Genomic DNA, 18,428 nt, shown 5'->3' with positions numbered 1-18,428 from the left:
CATTTGCATACACGGTGGCGACTAGTTGAAATGGAATTTTTCGGTTATTTCAAGAAAGTCGATGATTTCAAAAACATCAAACTTTAAATGAATTTCTGCTTTTCTGGGCAGATGGACTTGACATTAGTTCGAGGTTTGTCCGCCATGATGGTTCGTTTGTTTTATCGGAGTGAAAGTTTCCCCGTTGCTTGTGTCAAGCACGGTACCAATAAGCGCAAATTTTTATTTGAAATGATGCTGTAGTCAATAACACCTGTTGCTACTAACCAAAGATTCGTGATTGAATTATAAGTTAGATCAAATGATTGTATGCTAAATTGTGAATGCATTTTCTTACCAAATATTGATTGTATTTTATCCCTTTTGGGTTAAGGAATTACATAATACACCGTATAATTTAAACCGGAGTTGGGCACATAGGTAGCCATCACGCACAAAACGGTTAAACATAATCTTAAATCTTACCAAATTTAAAGAAATTATAAAATAATTCTGTTTGGTACAATACCGTATTTTGAATAAACTTCATCAGCATATCCGTTTTGGTCAGTACTAGAGAGTAGAAAGCGAGCAAAGGGTAATTTTGAGGAAGGTACGAGTCGGGTTGCCCCAAGACTCATGTCTCAGTCATCTTCTTTATAACTTTTATGTCAAAGATATCGACAACTGTTTGGCAGAACAATGCAGGCTAAGACAACTTGCAGATGACGGTGTGGTTTTCGTAAGTGGTCCACATGCCGTGGACTTGCAAAGACCATTGCAAAGTTCCTTAGATACATTTTTTTCTTGGGCTAGGAATCTGGGAATCGAATTCTCGCCGCAGAAAACTGAACTGGTAGTGTTTACTCGAAAGCGGTACCCAGCCCAAATGCAACTTAATCTTTTGGGCAGATACATTGCTCAATCATTGTCTTTCAAGTATCTTGGGGTCTGGTTTGATTCAAAGTGCACTTGGAATACCCATATTACGTAGTTGAAGCAAAATAGGTCAGCAGAGGATCAACTTTCTCCGTTCAATTTGTGGCACATGGTGGGGTGCTCATCCAGGAGACCTCATAACGCTTTATAAAACAGCAATTCTCTCTGTTCTAGAGTACGGCTCTTTCTGCTTTCTCTCGGCAAGAAAATGGCACCTAATAAAATTGGAACGAATTCAATATCGTTGTTTGCGTATTGCGCTCGGCTGTATGCACTCAACGCATAAAATGATCCTCAAGGTTCTGGCAAGAGTAAAACCCCTCCAGAACCGTTTCTGGGAGCTCTCTCTCTCAGAATACTAATCAAATGCGGAGTGACAAACACACTTATAATTGCAAATTTTGAAGAAATTCTTGGGCTGAACACACAATCTCGATTTATGACAATCTACCACCACTACATATTTTCGGATATGTGTCTTCCTTGGTATACTCCAGACCGTGCTCACTTCACCATTAGCAGTTCGTCAATTGAATATGATCTGACCATGAAACAAGTGATTCATGGGATTCCAGATCAACTTCGATTTTTTACTGAAAAGTACCAACACGTCAATTGCGTGAAAAGATATTTTACAGACGGGTCACGTCTCAACGGATCCACTGGCTTCGGTGTCTTCAATGAAAATTCTAGCGCCTTCCGCAAACTTCAGGAACCTTGTTCCATTTATGTTGCTGAGCTAGCAGCAATCAACTTCGCATTGAGGATGATTTCCGACATGCCTGCAGACCATTACTTCATCTTCTCGGATAGTCTCAGTTCGATTTAGGCTATTCGGTCGATGACACAAGGTAGGCGCTCATCTTATTTCCTTTCAAAGGTAAGGGAGCAGATGAGTGTGTTGGTCGATAGATCATGTATCTAGATAGAGCTGGAATTAGGGCGTAACAGCTTTTGTATACAATTACTTTTATCGATGATTTCTAGAACTTCAAGGCTCGCCAACGCAAACCAACATCCTCATCGGGTAGGGAAAGACTTCCCCTATCCGATGGTTAGGTTGATTTGAGTGGACGTGCCTTTAATTTCTAGAAATCATCAAGAGCAGTCATTGTTTACCAAAGCTGTAAGGCCCTAATTCCAGCTCTATCTAGATATGATTACCTTTGTATGGGTCCCCTCACATTGCTCAATCCCAGGCAATGAGAATGTGGACTCTCTTGCAAAGGTGGGCGCGCAGGAAGGCGAATTTTATGACAGGCAAATTTCACACGAAGAATTTTACCATTTAGTGCTTCAGAGTACCCTTTCGAGTTGGCAAACCGATTGGGATACTGGAAATCTTGGACGGCGGTTACTAGCATTGGGCGATCTTGAGGCAAGAATCGATCTTAGTGAATCGATTCATTTGTTTGAAAATAATAGATTCACCGATTTAATCAATCATTTGGAATCGATCTTTTGAGTTGATTCATTTTTCAAAATGGCACAAATATGTTTCCAATATAACGGACCATAGGAAAGTTGGTGTAAATTAAGCCATGTTCAGTCTTGAGTTGATATTACGTTACATAAGCTATCTTGTTATGAAATTTCACCTATGATAGTCATTTAGTGTGATGATTGATATCCTTTAGAAATAAATTGTGTACCCAAGTAACATTGCAAGCTTTATAGAGGTTTTATAGCATTATACAAGTCTAAATCATGGTCTACAGAACCTCACCCCAGCAGGCCTGGGTTCAATCCCAGTCGGCGCCGCCGGGATGTTCTGAGGCATAACATCTCTGATCACCACAAGGGAAGTAAAAAGTAAAGCCGTTGGTCCCCGGTTCATGAGTTGATGGGTCGATAGGTAGGGTCCAGGTGTGGGAGCTGCCTTCCTGGCGTCGGTAGCATTGGTGCTCAGCACGGAAAACAAGATCGACGGAAAAAACAAACCAAAGGAAAAAAAAAAAATGGTCTACAGAACCCTCATAAAACCAAAATTGTTACTTGGGTAGTACGTACGCAGTAAATGTTGTGAGTGTAACATACATCACTGCTGGTCATTAAAATAGGTGTAGATAAAGTAAATACGAAATTTTAGGTTATGTTCATTCAACTTCATTTGATTCGACTCTAAAGTTTAGCATTTGATAGTGTAATAAAAATTAAGTAATTGCACGAGAAAATTCAAAGTTAAAACGTTAAATGACACACTCATAAGAATCAAATATAAAATATGCCTTGTTAGTGAAATAGGTGTGTTGTATAAAATTATAGTATAGAAAGCTTGAAAAAAATCGTTTCAGTTTTATTAGACTAATGACGCTTAGTAATCGCTGTGCCCTCCATTGTTAAGTTGAACCTAGTTCGATCTTCTTGGCATTGACTCAACCAAGCACTGACAAGTTTCATTTGGTACAACATATCACTCTTTTTGAACAGTGGTCCATAGTTGATCCTTATTTGAAAATGCTGGACCAGATAACTTTCTTTTAAGCTCTTTACATAAATTTTCGATGGGGTTGATGTCAGGAAATTGGCTATGCCATGAAATAACCGACACTTTGTTTGCTTAAAACCATTCCTTTACATACTTAGAATTGGGTTTCGGATCGTTTTCTTGCTGAAAATGCCATATAAGAGGCATGTTCTCTTCTGCATAAGGGAGCATAACCTCCTCCATGATTTCTTTGTATTCAAATCTGGTCATGATGGAATTAATACGGAAAATGGGACCTACTCCATACCAAGAGAAAAAACCCCAAGCCATGATGCTACCACCTCCATGCCTTACGGTATTTACCGTGTAACGCGGATCGAACTCTTTACCGGAAGGTCTACGTGTGAATATAGTAAATGACTATTTTGATTTCATTTGACATGTGGAAGTTTTCGCTCAGGATTCTTGATTAGGTAAGCGATTTAACAAGTTATAAAATTCGTTTTATTTGTATTAAATGAACGATTTAAAAAACGAAAGAATAACATGTGAAACAAAACGATTAGATGGTCGGAGTGTATAAGCAGGTAAGTACTTAATTCAGATAACCCAAAACTCATCCGAGAGGGATCCCAAGAAAACTTATTGAGCCATGCGTTTTGCTTTGAGCTGATATCGATTCTGTGTGGTTCCACCAGTTTTCAACAATAGCTTCGCTAACGGAACACTTGTTACCATTCTTGATAAATAGTCTCGAGCATGGGGCATGAGAACGACTCAAATTTGTGTTTAGTTCACTCATAATCGCCAAAAGTGCAGGAACTCAGCGATGAGTAAAATTTGTCTCATGGTTTCCTGTGGAAAACCTAAAAAATCTGCCGGAAAATGAGGAAATTGACGAAAATTTTATTCAGTCTCGGAGTAGTACTAATAGACTGAGTGAATCCAATTTTTACTTTTCTCAAATTCATGAATTTTTCCCTGGAAAATCCTGGAAAAACCTGGGAAAACATGAGGCAAATTAACTCATCGCTGAGTTCCTGCACTTTTGGCGATTATGAGTGAACTAAACTCAAATTTGAGTCGTTCTCATTCGCCGTGTACACTATGGATTTTCTCCATACTCGAGAAGGATCGACAGAATGTGGTAACACAGACTGATGCAATAAATTTTGTAATTCTGCCGATATGCCCCCATGGCGATCCAGTTCTGACATAGCAGAGAACTGATGAACCTGAAATATTTCATAAATATTTCATAATAAGTGAATTTAGATGTAGATCAATAACTTTCTTTACCATTTCTTCATGAATATCTCACAGGCCTCCGGTTGATTTGGAGGGGGTACAGATGTGTGCAATCATCGTATACTTTTTCGGTACTATAGATCTGCTCAGACACAAGTTTAACTACCCGAGCGTGAGCTGAAGACTCCAGGTACAGGTCAATATTAAATTGCAAATGCAAATGCACTGATTGTTGGATCGAATTAAAAATCGAATGAAATGGATCGATCCAGTCGATTAATCGAACCAAAAGAATGGATATTTTGTGATTCGATGCAAGATCGCCCATTTCTAGTGGTTACATTCAATTATTCCTAATGTTTCTTCGAGAGCGTGGTTAAAGGCTTGTGCTTAAGTAGACTTAACGTGGGTAGATCACCTTTTCGGGGTACGTTACGGGATGTAAGATCTACACCCGATTCCTAGTCCTGACTACTTCAAACTAGGGGAACAGGATTTTTCAGTAATCCAAGGAACACATCTTAGTCCTTGTTACTTATTATGCCTTGTTGATAGTGACAAGACTCGACTTCGGCCACCGAGGATGATCTTGAAGCAAGGAAAAAATGAGTTAGTCTTCATCTATGTGATTCCTAATCTTCTATTCGTAGTTCCCTAGTTTGAAGTGGTTAAGACTAGGGTTCTGATGCATGTTCATTATCGGTGTCATACCTTAATTTTGTTGCTAAGGAATCCAATTTTGACGGACAAAGGGGCGCGCCTTTGGAGGGTGTTTCAACACTCCGAAGGGTATAAATAGCGGAACCTTTCAATTAGAGTCGGATCCTTGCGATAAATGCAAGAATGATAACTGTAAAAAAATCGAATACTTCGTCATTTCTCAATAGTGATGGAGTAATACGACATGCACTAAACTAAGGACATGGGATATACTACAATAGATCAAATTACTGGTCGCAGTGGTGTTAGGTCCCGAACAGAGGAAAAAAAGTAGATTTTTGTCCAACCACTACTCGCTAGATGCGCTTCTCATAATAAGCCTCGTGGAAAGTAACATCTGTCGGTGTGGAAACGGTTACGCAGTTGGCAATGTACGGATAATGACGCTGCCAGAGAGTTTCTTTTGAATACCCTCGAGGCCCAAGACAGACAACCCTTTATCCTTATCAGAGACGTGTTGGGTACGCGCCATCTCTCAGCAGTCTGCAATCTATTTATATGTTTCCTCAAAGGTCTAGTACAAGAATTTAATTCGTTTATCTTTGCTTTCTCTTGATTAGTTTTTGTTTGTCTTGTCCCCCGTCTCAATGAGTCTCATCGTCGCCCACTAGTCACCATAGCCGGTTGAACTCCAGACGAATCTCGAACCGCACTACCGTTCATACTGTGGTGACATCGCTCTGATGAGACAACGAAACCTTACCCCCAAGCTGCTCCTCTTTTCCTGTCCTTCGACAAAGTATCTCTCTAACCTTGACTAAATCGCGAGTATTCGGCCCAACTCCTACTAGACATAGAATTAAGTGAAATTCGTTGCAAACAAAGAACAAACTATCGGCTCCGTAAAGCTAACGTAATTAGGCCTTCCAAATAAACAAACTAGTTAAAAAAAAGTATATGAAGATTCATGGAATTCAGAACTCCGTTCTAAATAATGCAATTCATGGAATTTCCAAGAACTTTTGATACTTAAACACTTTTACTTTGGGCATTTCATTTTTGCAGCTCCGTCGAACTCTGCAATTGTCTGAAGATTCCAGATTAATAAAAAGTAAGAGGTTGTATCCAAGACTCGACCGTCGATTTGACGTAGGATTACGTGCTGGGTATCAATATTTGGCGGCTATGTTAGGGAAACCACTAGTTGCAGGCAATCGGTGATCATTTTGATCACCATTGCAACAGTTGGACATTTGTGTAATTTTCAATAGTGACCTATTAAAAAATTAATTAAGTATTCATTTCAGCAGCTTTGTAGAAAAATTACCAATCGATTTCTTTGTTTAGAATTAAAATCCATCCGCTATTGACAGAATTATAAGTGGTCAAAACCTGACCACTTTTCGTAGCGCGGTCGATTTTGGTTTTTTTTATATATTTTTTCCTGATGTATTCTGATGTTCCTATATCTATGATGTATGTAAAAGTTCCTGATGATGAAAATCCCGGGATTGTTACATTTCCCGGGATTTCCGAATACGGAGAAATTAATTTAAAGTTCCCGGGAATTGCACACACATCTCTTTTTGTATATGATCGTTGTACAAGAAGCACTCGTGAAAAATACGATCTAGCAGTGAAACAAACCATGCACATTTTGATTCAATCAGATACATAGTTGATCGAAAGCCATTGAAACGCATTGTTAAGATGGTTGAAAGTACGTAGTGCTAGTCTCAACTGATGAAAAGACTCAGTATTTGCAGTTTTTAGAGTCCTTCCTTAGATTAGCGAGCGGAATGCTTACTCCTTCTGGAGGAACTTCTATATGTCACCGACTTCTATGTTGGCTTTCATAGCTCTCCCTGGCTGTCAACTGTTAGTATGTAATCTATGTAATCCTAAAGCACGACAAAATAGTTTTTACAAATACATTCATGAGAGAAATCATCCACCATAATCATCATGATCTGCACGGACTATTGTGAAATTTTGTTGAAAAACATAATATCACGTTCCATTAGTGAACTTCTTAGATGTCGAGAGACATTCATTTGATTTTAGAGAACTTCATAGAAGTTCGTGGAACTTCGTAAAAGTTCAGGGACCATCATAGATCTTCAGGATACTTCATAGAATGTTAAACAATTTCGTGGATGATGATTACGGAAAATCGCATGAATTATTTGAAATTCGTACAAGTTCAGCAAGCTGGGCAGAAATTCAGTTGTACCTATCGAAAAATTAAAAGCTGTAAGCTATGGAAAAATCTTTGAAATACTGGGAACTTCGAAGAAGTTGACGAAAAATCCCAGGATTTCGTAGAATATTCTACATATTCAGGGAATTTTATATAGGCTTTGAGTTCAAGGAACTGAGTTTAAGTTCAAGAAACTTCTTGAAAGTACACGAACCTTCGTATGAAGATATGCAAGTGTTCAAAAATTCAAAAGACGTCTTTTAGACATCCTTCCGAAACAGTTTGACTAGAGAGTATTTAAAGGATATACAGCTGGTCGGAGATTTAAAGACCTCTGGATATTTTCCAACACTGCAGGTCGATCAATTATTATTCTTAAGATAATCAACTGTTCGTAAAATTCAAATAACGTCTCTAGATAGTCTCTCAATATTCCTGGTTGGTCAGATATTAGTAAATTCAGGTTGATCAGGCAATCTGAAGATCTTAAACTGGTCAAACATTCAATTGGCTCTCTCAAGATGGCAGATCGGTTAGGAAGTACTTAAAAGATCTCCAGCTGATCGAAGATTTCAATAAAGTCCTCTGGATATTTTTCAAGGCTTCAGGATGATCAAGTATTATTGTGAAAATATTCTCCGAAAACTGAACGTTGATTAGGAAGTATTCAAAAGTTCTCCAGCTCAAATATTTCCGTGAAGTCCTGTGAATATTCAATTGGATCGAATTTTATTCTTAAATATCCGATTGTGGTTAAATTATTCCTATTCAACATATTCAGGAAGAAGCTAAAAATATAAAATCAAAATCTTCATTTATTTAGCAATCTTCATATGCCAGCTTAAAATTTAAAAAAAAATCCATCGGAAGTCTGCTTCAGCTTCCGCATGCATTGAAACAACTTCACATATCATTAAATGTCTTCAAAATGGCTGCATGAAAAAAATACCTTCACAGAATTTCAAATGTCTTCAAAATGAAGATATGTCCTTAAATCTGGTGTCCTTAGTATTGAAGAAATCTTCTTTTTTAATCATTTTTCTAAGGAGATGAAACATGCATCTTAGAACATCGTTAAAAGAAATTAGAAACATACGAATATTAAAACAATTTACTGTGTTGAATTCCCGGGATATCAAATAAATATTTCTCGAATTCCGGGATGGTGGAAACCACCGGGAAATGGAAGCTCTAGCTGTCAATGATACTTGAGTGAGTATTAAATGCCAACCAAAGCATGCATTTGTAAAGGGTAAACGCTCCTACAGTTGCGTAACGTTAGAAGCATTAGGTTTCTATAGTTGTGTATTGAGTCTCCATGCACAACTATAGGAACCTAGCGCTTCTAACGTTCCGCAACTATAGGAGCGTTTCCCCTACTGTTGTGGATAGCACAATGATACTCTATACCCAGGGAAGTCGAGAAAATTTACTGAGTCCCCTATTGCAGGAATATGGAGAGCTTATCCAAAAGATTGTGATAGAAGAGTGTCACGAGTTAAGAAAGTTTCTTTATGTTGATAAATTAAAATCATGCTTAAAAATCTTGGAATTCCAGGGACTCCATGCAGTCTCATTTCTCTGACGGAAAATGTGATTTCGTTACATTCTATAAACATCCGGAAGAGCTTTAGAATTTATGACACTCTGAATGAATCAGATTTTTTTTTTCAAAGTTGCGGATCAGTGAAAACTTTCCACTCTCCAAAAATTCCGAAGAAACAGAAATTGGCAGAAATCTAGGAAAACCTAAAACCCACACAGCAAGAAAAGTTTTGTGAAATTAAATTTTTTACATGCAAACTTCGTGCCAAACGCATGTTAATTAACAAGAAAAAATGCGTAATTCTACATCATTAAACATGCAAGTGTTTCATGATGCACATAACCAGCATGCAAGTATATGTGATTTGGTTGTAAACTTACATGAAAATCATGTAATTTTACACGTTTAAGGTAATTACATACCAAAAGCTGTTACATGCTCCGTTTTGTAACAGATTACGTTGCATGTATTTTTTATTACTTTAGAGTGTAGATCGAGAGTCACTAGAGTTTTTGACTATTTCTGGAGAACAGATTTCCAGAATTCTGAAAGTACCAGACCTTCTCTAAGTGACAGGAACTTTGAGAAATTTTGGAAATTTGAAAAAAATTTGAGGCACCTGTGCAGAAGTTTTGGCACAAGATACCGAACTAATTGCAATCACATTATTCGTTTTGCATCAAATGGCATGCTTAAAAAATAATTCACAATTTTTGTGAAAACTCAAAATTAAAACAAAAATTAGATATTGACATGCTAAAATGGCGTATGGTATCATGATCCAAACATTTAATCATATTTTAGCATGTGAAAATACTCAACCTTCGGTTTTCTTAGGTGGTTAATTTTTTGAATATATCTAATAGCATTTTTTCTCAGCTTTCAGATGGCGAGCTCAGAATCAAAATGGGTGGTTGCTAACAATAATACGTTTTCCTGATAAAATCCAACATGGCTGCCAAATCCAAGATGGCCGCAAAAAAAAAGTCATTCCGAATGGGAGCCCTTCACTTCCTCTTCATAATAACGTGTTGTTTGCAGGAGGGCTCCATATGGAAATTCAAAGATTTAACATGATAAATATGTTAAAAATTGCTGGAAATTCAACTTTTTTGAAAACAGTAAGGCCCCTTGGCGAGCGAGGGGTCTTATAATTTGAGCGAGGGAAAGTGGCAATCTTATTTTTTCATCAGTTTCGGCCAGCCAAGTGGATATTTAAAAATATTTAAAGACCATGTGCGAATGGCGGCCTGGTTGCAACGAGAATTACTCACACGTTATAACCTTATTTTCTTGAGAGCTTACAGAATTGACAGTTCAGGGTGTTATTGAGTTTCAAAAGATGTAAAATGTTTTCGGGAGTTTTTGTAGATCCGAAAATTTCTGGAGCTCTGTGAATTCTTTAGTTTCTAGAAATACCCAGTATTGCAATAGGTTTTCTTTTGTGATGGTCAATGTTGCCACAACCGACATTTCTGAAGTCAATAAATTCTCAAAACATCTTTAAAATGTTCTAGAAGAGTTTGTCTGCGTTTGGTGCAACGCAAGTGTCTAGAAATTATAAGTATATGAAAAGTTTTTTTTTAATTACCTCAATTTCAGGAACAATCTATCAAATTGCAATAAGTTCTAGAAGACGTTTGTAAGTTGCTTCTGGGGAATTTCTTAGGAACAAGTGGTTTTTCAGAGCTCAGACTTTTATCATATCAGGGGGCTTCTTAAGTTTCAAAAGTTGTAAAATGACGCTAGGAGTTTCCAAAGTGCTAAAAATTTTGGAAAATCATGTAGTTGCGGGAGCTCTCATAGTTTCAAGGAGGTCCGAAATTTCAATAGTTTTCAAAATTAATGCAATTCTTAGCATTTCTCCATTTCTGAATTTCAAGAAATAAAAAGTTCTTCATACCAGAAACCAAAAATTGGTTTGCAAACACCCATACGGAAATATGATGCAAACAGAGTCGCTAAACATTTAAAACTTCAACGTCCAAAATCCGTCCACGAGCTCCATGTGAATCAAGCGATCCATCCACCAAAGAGTGCGCCAGATTTCACGCGCTATAATCGTCCAATACAATTTGGCAAACAAACTCAAAACAGATTTGTGCAAATTGCTCATTCAATTACACAAACTTCACACCACCCGGCGCACCGTAACAATGTCCATTCAGCATCTATTAGCATTCCAGTGACCACCAAACGCAACAATCATCGCCAAATGCTTGGAAAATCACTCGCACGCGTCTTCCGTCAGTCCCAGTTTTCCATTGTGTCCAATCTTATCGCATTGGAAATTCACACACTTCCTTCTCTCGGCGGTCAGTTCAACCAACAACCGGCATTGCATCAAAAGCTCTAAACTCATTCCGTGACCGTGAAGTATCCTGCTGTTGCTGCGGCTGCATCACCAGTACAGAATTCTTCATAACTCGACTCGACTCCTCTCAGCGGCGGTGGCATCAACAATTAGAGCAACCATTTGAATAACTAATCAGAACTCTCACATAATAATCAACGGCATATCCGGGTCGGGCAAGTGCGCTGGATCCAAACACGGCCAGGACAAGCAGCAGAGTAGCAGCAACTCGGGACACCATTTTTCCACGATCTTTTTTCTTCTAATTGATCACAAACAACAAACAATTCTAATTCTTGGCAAACACTGACAACCGAACTGGCGCTTATTCAATCGGATACTGTACCGTTGACGGATGGCAAATTTGGTTTTATATGGCTTCGGATCTCCTTCTCTCGAGTCTCTAGTACTGCGGTGGCTACTTTTTCCCACTGTTTGGGTGCTGCGCTACCTTTCCGAGGCACGCTTCTCACTCACGGTGGCAATCTTGCAGGCTAAACAGCAACCACGGCGACGAGCGGTGGTTTAGATGAGCGCTCTCGCGGTTGCAGCATTCGCACGTGCTAGCGTTGTCGGCGTCGTCGTCGTCGTCGTCGTCGTCGCTCGGAAAAGGCATAGCTCATTAGCACATGGGGGAGTTGCTGGACAAACAGACGGTGGTAGTGATTTCAATGATGGTGGAAAATGCGCGGAGACGAACCTGTTGGCAGAACTGATCTTGATTCTGTTGAGACTGTCGGACAGGATGCAGAATTGGCGCCGGGTTTTGAATCGAATGGAGGATGTAGTTTCTTCGTGACAATGTGCCATGGTAGGATATCAAAAGGATGTCTATCAATGCTTGATTGGATCAGGTAGGCAAAAGAAGCCGGAGCTATGGATAAAACAAATCATCGATATGGATTATCGATCATGACTGCGAAAACTGTCAATTATGTATATACTTAATAGAATGCAGACTTACAGACGGGAATGCTTATGTGTGAATGATTCGCGATACGGGCAAAAAACCATCCGGAAATATGGATTCCTAACTGCACCATTATCAGGTTGTGATGTAATATTTGGCGATGTAGATTGGTACTGAGCGGTATTTAATTAATGTACATTATTATGAGTAAGACCGACAAAGTTGGACATTTTATCAAGAAAGGTCAAGTGTGAAATTTGACTGCATGACCCTCTGGTTATGCATTTTCAGATATAGCTCTCCTTCGACCACTGGATAGTAGCATGCGCATGGCTCATGTTACCTCGGTGGCAAGTCACCAGAAGTCCCGTAACCTGCATATGAATATGTTTCAAGCCAAGAGAATCCCCGTTCCATTGAATTCACGTTTTTCTCATTTTACGCCCCTTAGATAAAGTCTTACGTTCTCGGCGTATTCAACAATAACTTTTACCACGTCAAATGGTGCAGCATCATTTGCCCTAGCTTTTATAGTTCTGGAGATAAAGCCGCAGACATGGTGAGTAGTAATTTTGGAGGAACTTTGTTTGACCTTTATTGGCTCCTAGAGCCTCAGGGTAGGCATCTATCCACGTGACATGTGCTGAGTGATAGAGCATGAGCATGATTGACCGCCCTCTGTTGCTACTCTGTTATTGCCAGATCAGCAGTAATTACACGGATAACCTAGAGACATCCACAGTCTAAACTTTGTACTGCTCTCGACGTACTTACTGATACTTGAAAATATTAAAAAAATCTTAAGAAATACCTAACGACAGTTTGTTTGTTCAGCTACTATAGACAAATTTCAGTTGTTTATTTTTCTGCCATCAGAGATTTTGCGTGGATTTGTATAACTTAATACGAAATTAACATTTATGCAATTAATTATACTTTTCATCCGCCAGGATCTTGATAGCGTGATAATGGAACATGGCATTTGATCCAATGGGAGCTAAATCGGAATTTATAAGAGTTTAAAAATCATTAGATTCGAATCGAATTTAGATCTAAATTTGGAACGGGGTTTAAAATTGGTTATCACACAATTCATTTCACTGGAGATTTTGAAACTTTCCATGTGGACATTACGAACCATAAGGTATGAATTCATTGGGCGAAGATTATAAACTATCGAAAAACCAATTATTTAACCCTGAAGAAACCGACCGAGTTGAAACTTTATCGAAACCATTTGAAAAACCATATTGTTATTTTTGATTTATTGTAAACTCTAGATTATATTGTCCAATGAAATTATACAAAATAAAAAAGCCTTTATTTTGTAATACATTTCATGTATAAATCTTGAATATGTTACACTCCCATATGATTGACACACTTGACTGACTAATATTTTTTTTTTTTCTGAGGGGAACTATACAATTTTAAAGCTTTTCAAATATTTCTACAATAATTTATGTGGATCAAGAGGAAAATGAATCAGAAAAATGCATTCTTGGTGCAATTAATTTTTGCCTTTTGAATCACAAAAAATAGATATCTTGTTAAAGGTTCCGTTGGAATGGAATTACATACTCCTTACAATGAATCCAAAACTTCATATTAAATTTATTTTTGATTTTATCTATTTAAATCATTAACCCGAAGGAGCAAACAATAACAAATACATTACTAGCAACCGACCATAAAAATAATGCCACTACGATAAAAAAGAAGTTAAGATTTAAAATTCCTAAGAATACTTTAGAATACTTACGATCAATTGAAAAAAAAATAAACATCGTACCTTAACTTTAGAGTGTGATGTCACTAGCAGAGAACCAATAGACGATGTTTGGGACTATAATTCATCCTCAATGTGTAAAAAATTGTGATCTCCAATCAAGCAATACCAGCGCCAGCCACGCCCGAGCGCAGGTCAAGAAAGGAATGAGTAGGAATAAGTTGACGTAATACTCGCTTTAATGAATGCCGAAACACTTCGCACTTCCACGAGAAATCATACTGCGATGTTGGATAAAAGGGTTGAGATTGCAGCAGGATTCGTTTTGGTAAACGATATGCTGAATTGAGCCCACTGCTCAGTAAGCAAAATCGGTCACCACTAAGCCACTGAGCTCCTTATACCACAAAACAATTACGATCAAGTTCAACTTGATGTTATTAGGTTTTGATCCCGGCGGTAATCTCACCAACGATGACAACAACTGCTCTTGAGAAGGTTTTGGTATGAATGTCCGATCAACACATCTTTCCTGAACCTCAAACATAATGTGAAGAAGCTTGGGATTGAACCCATGATTTTCTGATCAGTAAACAAAATCGGTCGCCACTAGGCCACCGAGCTCCTTATTTCACATAACTATTACGACCAAGTCCCTTTTCAACGTTACTACGATAACATTTACTCTTGAGAAGGATTTATTACAGATTTCCAATCAACGCATCTTTTCTAAAACTCAACTATTATTTATTTGAAGTTCTCGCTCCTTCAACCGAATTTAAATACGCTTTATCTCATATTAAGAATAAAACGCTAAAATTCTCCAATGAGAAGGAGCTTGAGAATGCACCCATAATTTTCTGCTTAATACACTGGAACCTCTATTTACGTACCAAACCGGAGGTTCGTAAAACGAATTAGTGCGTAAAAAACCTCGTTATTTGGGATTTACTTCGTAAAAAGAAAACTCGTTATTTGCGATTTACTTCGTTAAAAAAAAACCTCGTTATTTGGGATTTACTTCGTAAAAAGAGGTTTTTGAAAATATTGTCAAATACCCAACAATATTGATATTTTTGGAATCGAAGAGACGTGTAGGGACCGGAAATCGATGTCTGACGCCATTTTGAAATCCAAGATGGCGGCATCCGGTTCATGCAAAACTGTAAAATACTTTCAACATCCCACAATATGGGTATTTTTGGAATCGGAGTGACCGGTAGGAACGTCACTCTGATTCCATAAATACCCATATTGTGGGGTATTTTACATTATTTTTCAGTTTTTCTGTACCCGGATGCCTCCATCTTGGATTCCAAAATGGCGTCATTCAGGGATTTCCGGTTCCTACATGTCACTCCGATTTCAAAAATACCCATATTGTGGAGTATTCACAGTTTTTACCAGATTACCATAATCGCAAAAAAACTCGTTATTTGGAATTTACTTCGTAAAAAGAAAACTCGTTATTTGGGATTTAGTTCGTAAAAAGAGGGATGTAAATAGAATACTGCGTAAAAAAAGACTTCGTAAACGGAGGTTTCAGCGTAATAGGCCATCTTATATTAAAAACAAAGTTACGATAAAGTTCCCGTTCAACTTACTGTTACTAGACTCCGGTCCTGGTGGCGACCTCCTCAAGCAGCACACTTGTCACTGAACAGTTTTAGTTACTTGTATGCAACTTATTTCAGTCACAATAAAGTTGCAGCGACTTATTCTGATGGAAATGTGCTACTTGGGCTCACAGACGAAGACACAAACTGCTCCTGAGAAGGATTTGATTTTCGACAAACACGTCTTAAATAGATGATCTTCTATTCAGTTAGCAAAAGTGGCAGCCATCCTAACTGAGTTACTGAATAAATTTTTTGGAGGCGATATTTGTTAAAGATTGAATTAAATTCAAACAAATAACTGGAAAGATCACATCCGAATGATCTGTAATTAGTCAGCCTCCTAATGTTTCATAAGCTGAAAATCAATTGTTCTTCCAAGTATATCGCTTTAAGAATATAGGGGAAATGGCTAAAAATCTGCTATTTATCTAGATGAACGCGTCATTGGGACGTTATTAATGGATATTTTTGGTCGCTATTGAAAATATAGTCGATTGCTAAATTTATGTAAAGTCCCAAATTAGGGGCATTTAGGCCAACATTATATCCATTTCTCCTATATATTATGATGGGTCATCATGCCCATTTTTCAGAAAAACGTTTTTTTTTGGTTCCATTTGGCGTTCCAAACAACTGTGCAACATTTCGGGACGATTGTTTGAAGCCCGGCTTTCGACATTGCTTTTGAAATTTGTGTGAAATATAAAGCTTTAATTTGAAATGTTAAACTGCCATTAGGGCCACCCCCATATAAAAAACACAGAAGTAGTCCTACGTCAAAAACCAAAAACAGGAGAAAAGGAAAAATGTCTTCACGAGTTTCGGCTCAGACACAGGTACAGTAGGAGTTCGCTCGGCACCGACAGTGTTGGCAGAAAAGTGATTTTTGGCATTTAATTCGAAACATTGATCTTTGAAAACCTATAACTTTTTTTAGAAGCATTTTAGCATAGTACATTCTTGAGCAATGTTGTTAGGTACTTCTTGGTATAGTCCAAGCAAAATTGTGGTCTCTAGGAATAAAGATGTGAAAAAGTAGGATTCCCATACTAATTTCCATACAAATTTCAAACGCAATGTGGAAAACCGGGTTACAATCAACCGTCCTCAAATTTTGCACGGTTGTTTGAGACCAACACTGGACCAACAATTGTTGCCAATTAAGGCCCTAATTAAGGAGATAAACACAGTTAAAGATTTTAAACCTCCAAAAACCCCTCAAATCGTGATTCAGGCCGTAATTAAAGAGATTCTTAAACGCGATTAAATGTTCAAAACCCCCGATACCCCTCAAATCACGATTGAAGCCTCAATTAAGGAGATTAACGCGATTACATTTTTTTTTGTATGGAAAGCACGACTCAAACAAAAACGAGAATATGGATGAATAATATAAGTCGTAAGATTTTCCATCTTCCAAGGGCTGAAAATAAATTTTAATCAATAATATCAAACTGAACGAAGGCTGAAAAAAGTGAATCCAAAGATGCCTCATCGTCGAGGAGCTGAAACCAAACTTAAATAAGTTAATGTTTACTTTAACTAATCATGTTTGTTTCACTTCATGCGTGAAGTTGGAGATGCTTAACGTCATATATCAGACTTAAAGTGGTCATTTTATACGATCGATAAAGATATGAAAGAACAGAGTTTATAGTTCCGTAGAGAGTAGAACGCGTGCAAAGGGCGACTATGAGGAAGGCACGAATCGGGTTGATCATCTCCTTTACCAAACTCTTAAGTTGAAGAGGAATGGTAAGAACTATCTCTTCCACCACTACTGGTAAAAGAGATGATCGCCAATTTGCTCAGGTAGTTAGATTCGAAAGTAAAATACAGTCAACTCTCCATTACTCGATATTGAAGGGACCATCGAGTTATAGAATTATCTACTTATAGAATAGTCAACATATTGTTTTTATCGTCTATAATTTAAAGAATAATACCGAAATACACCATTTCCTGGAATATCTGGCCTTATTTACTTATTACAATTCGAAAAAAAGGTGCAAGAATCCATTTATGGAAGTCTTGGTACAGCTTTCCCCCGAAGAACGCGTTACCCACTGAGTTTCACCCACCGCTTTTTCTCGGTGGGTTTTCAATCAAGCGCTCTGATTTTCTGCGAGTGACTAGTTCTCCATTGACATCACATACAAAAAATCAACCCGACTGGTTGAAACCCCGCCGAGAAAAAGCGGTGGGTGTAGCTCAATGGGTAACGCGTCATCGGAGGATAGCTGTAGTTAATTTATAATATGAAACCAATATACACAAGACACTCAATTTGTCAAGATATTAAAGGTTCTGGTTATTTCTGGTTTTGACATCGCCCTGAGAATGTCCAGCCATTATGCCCAATAGTCATTAGCCCATACTTGACGTAGATGTTGACGAGGTTCCTTACACAGCTATGTTTTTAAGATTTCAAACATTTGGGTGTCTGTTGTGGTTATTTGGACGTTCCAGAATCTTTGAGATTTTTCCAAGTCTGGAATATTTTAAAATAAAACAATCTGTGTCATATATACAGCATCATTACATTTTCGAAACATAAAATCTATTTTATTGTTAATTCATTTAATAGTTCCAAATCCTGGATTTTCAATCTTTCTCTTTGGCTCGATAAAAATGGTATATTATAATTATCCTGATGGAAATCTTTACAGGATTGAATCAGTATTTTCTGAAGAACTTGCTTGAATGATCTCAGAATACCCTAAGAGTTCATCTTAGATATTTTTCTGAAATTTGTTCATAATTTGTTCCATAATACTCTTTTTTCCCTTGATCTGTTTTCCGTCGATCTTGTTTTCC

General features: G+C 37.8%; 1 protein-coding gene across 1 annotated transcript in view; it reads right to left on the bottom strand.

The window, feature by feature from the left end:
* Positions 1 to 11,686, bottom strand: part of LOC135706800 (larval cuticle protein A2B-like) — a 33,722-nt gene extending 22,036 nt beyond the window's left edge. Inside the window, exon 1 of the mRNA XM_065228464.1 lies at positions 11,502 to 11,686. Within this exon, the coding sequence (XP_065084536.1) occupies positions 11,502 to 11,594 (93 nt within the window). The 5' untranslated portion in view covers positions 11,595 to 11,686. The remainder of the gene's footprint in view (positions 1 to 11,501) is intronic.
* Positions 11,687 to 18,428: the final 6,742 nt, after the last annotated feature.

The sequence above is a fragment of the Ochlerotatus camptorhynchus genome, unplaced genomic scaffold (genome assembly GCF_037179485.1).
Source record: "Ochlerotatus camptorhynchus isolate MF236.1 unplaced genomic scaffold, CSIRO-AGI_Acam_v1.1 ptg000291l, whole genome shotgun sequence".
Lineage (NCBI taxonomy): Eukaryota > Metazoa > Arthropoda > Insecta > Diptera > Culicidae > Ochlerotatus > Ochlerotatus camptorhynchus.
The sequence above is the reverse complement of the archived record's forward strand: the minus strand, read 5'-3'. Positions and strand labels throughout refer to the sequence as shown.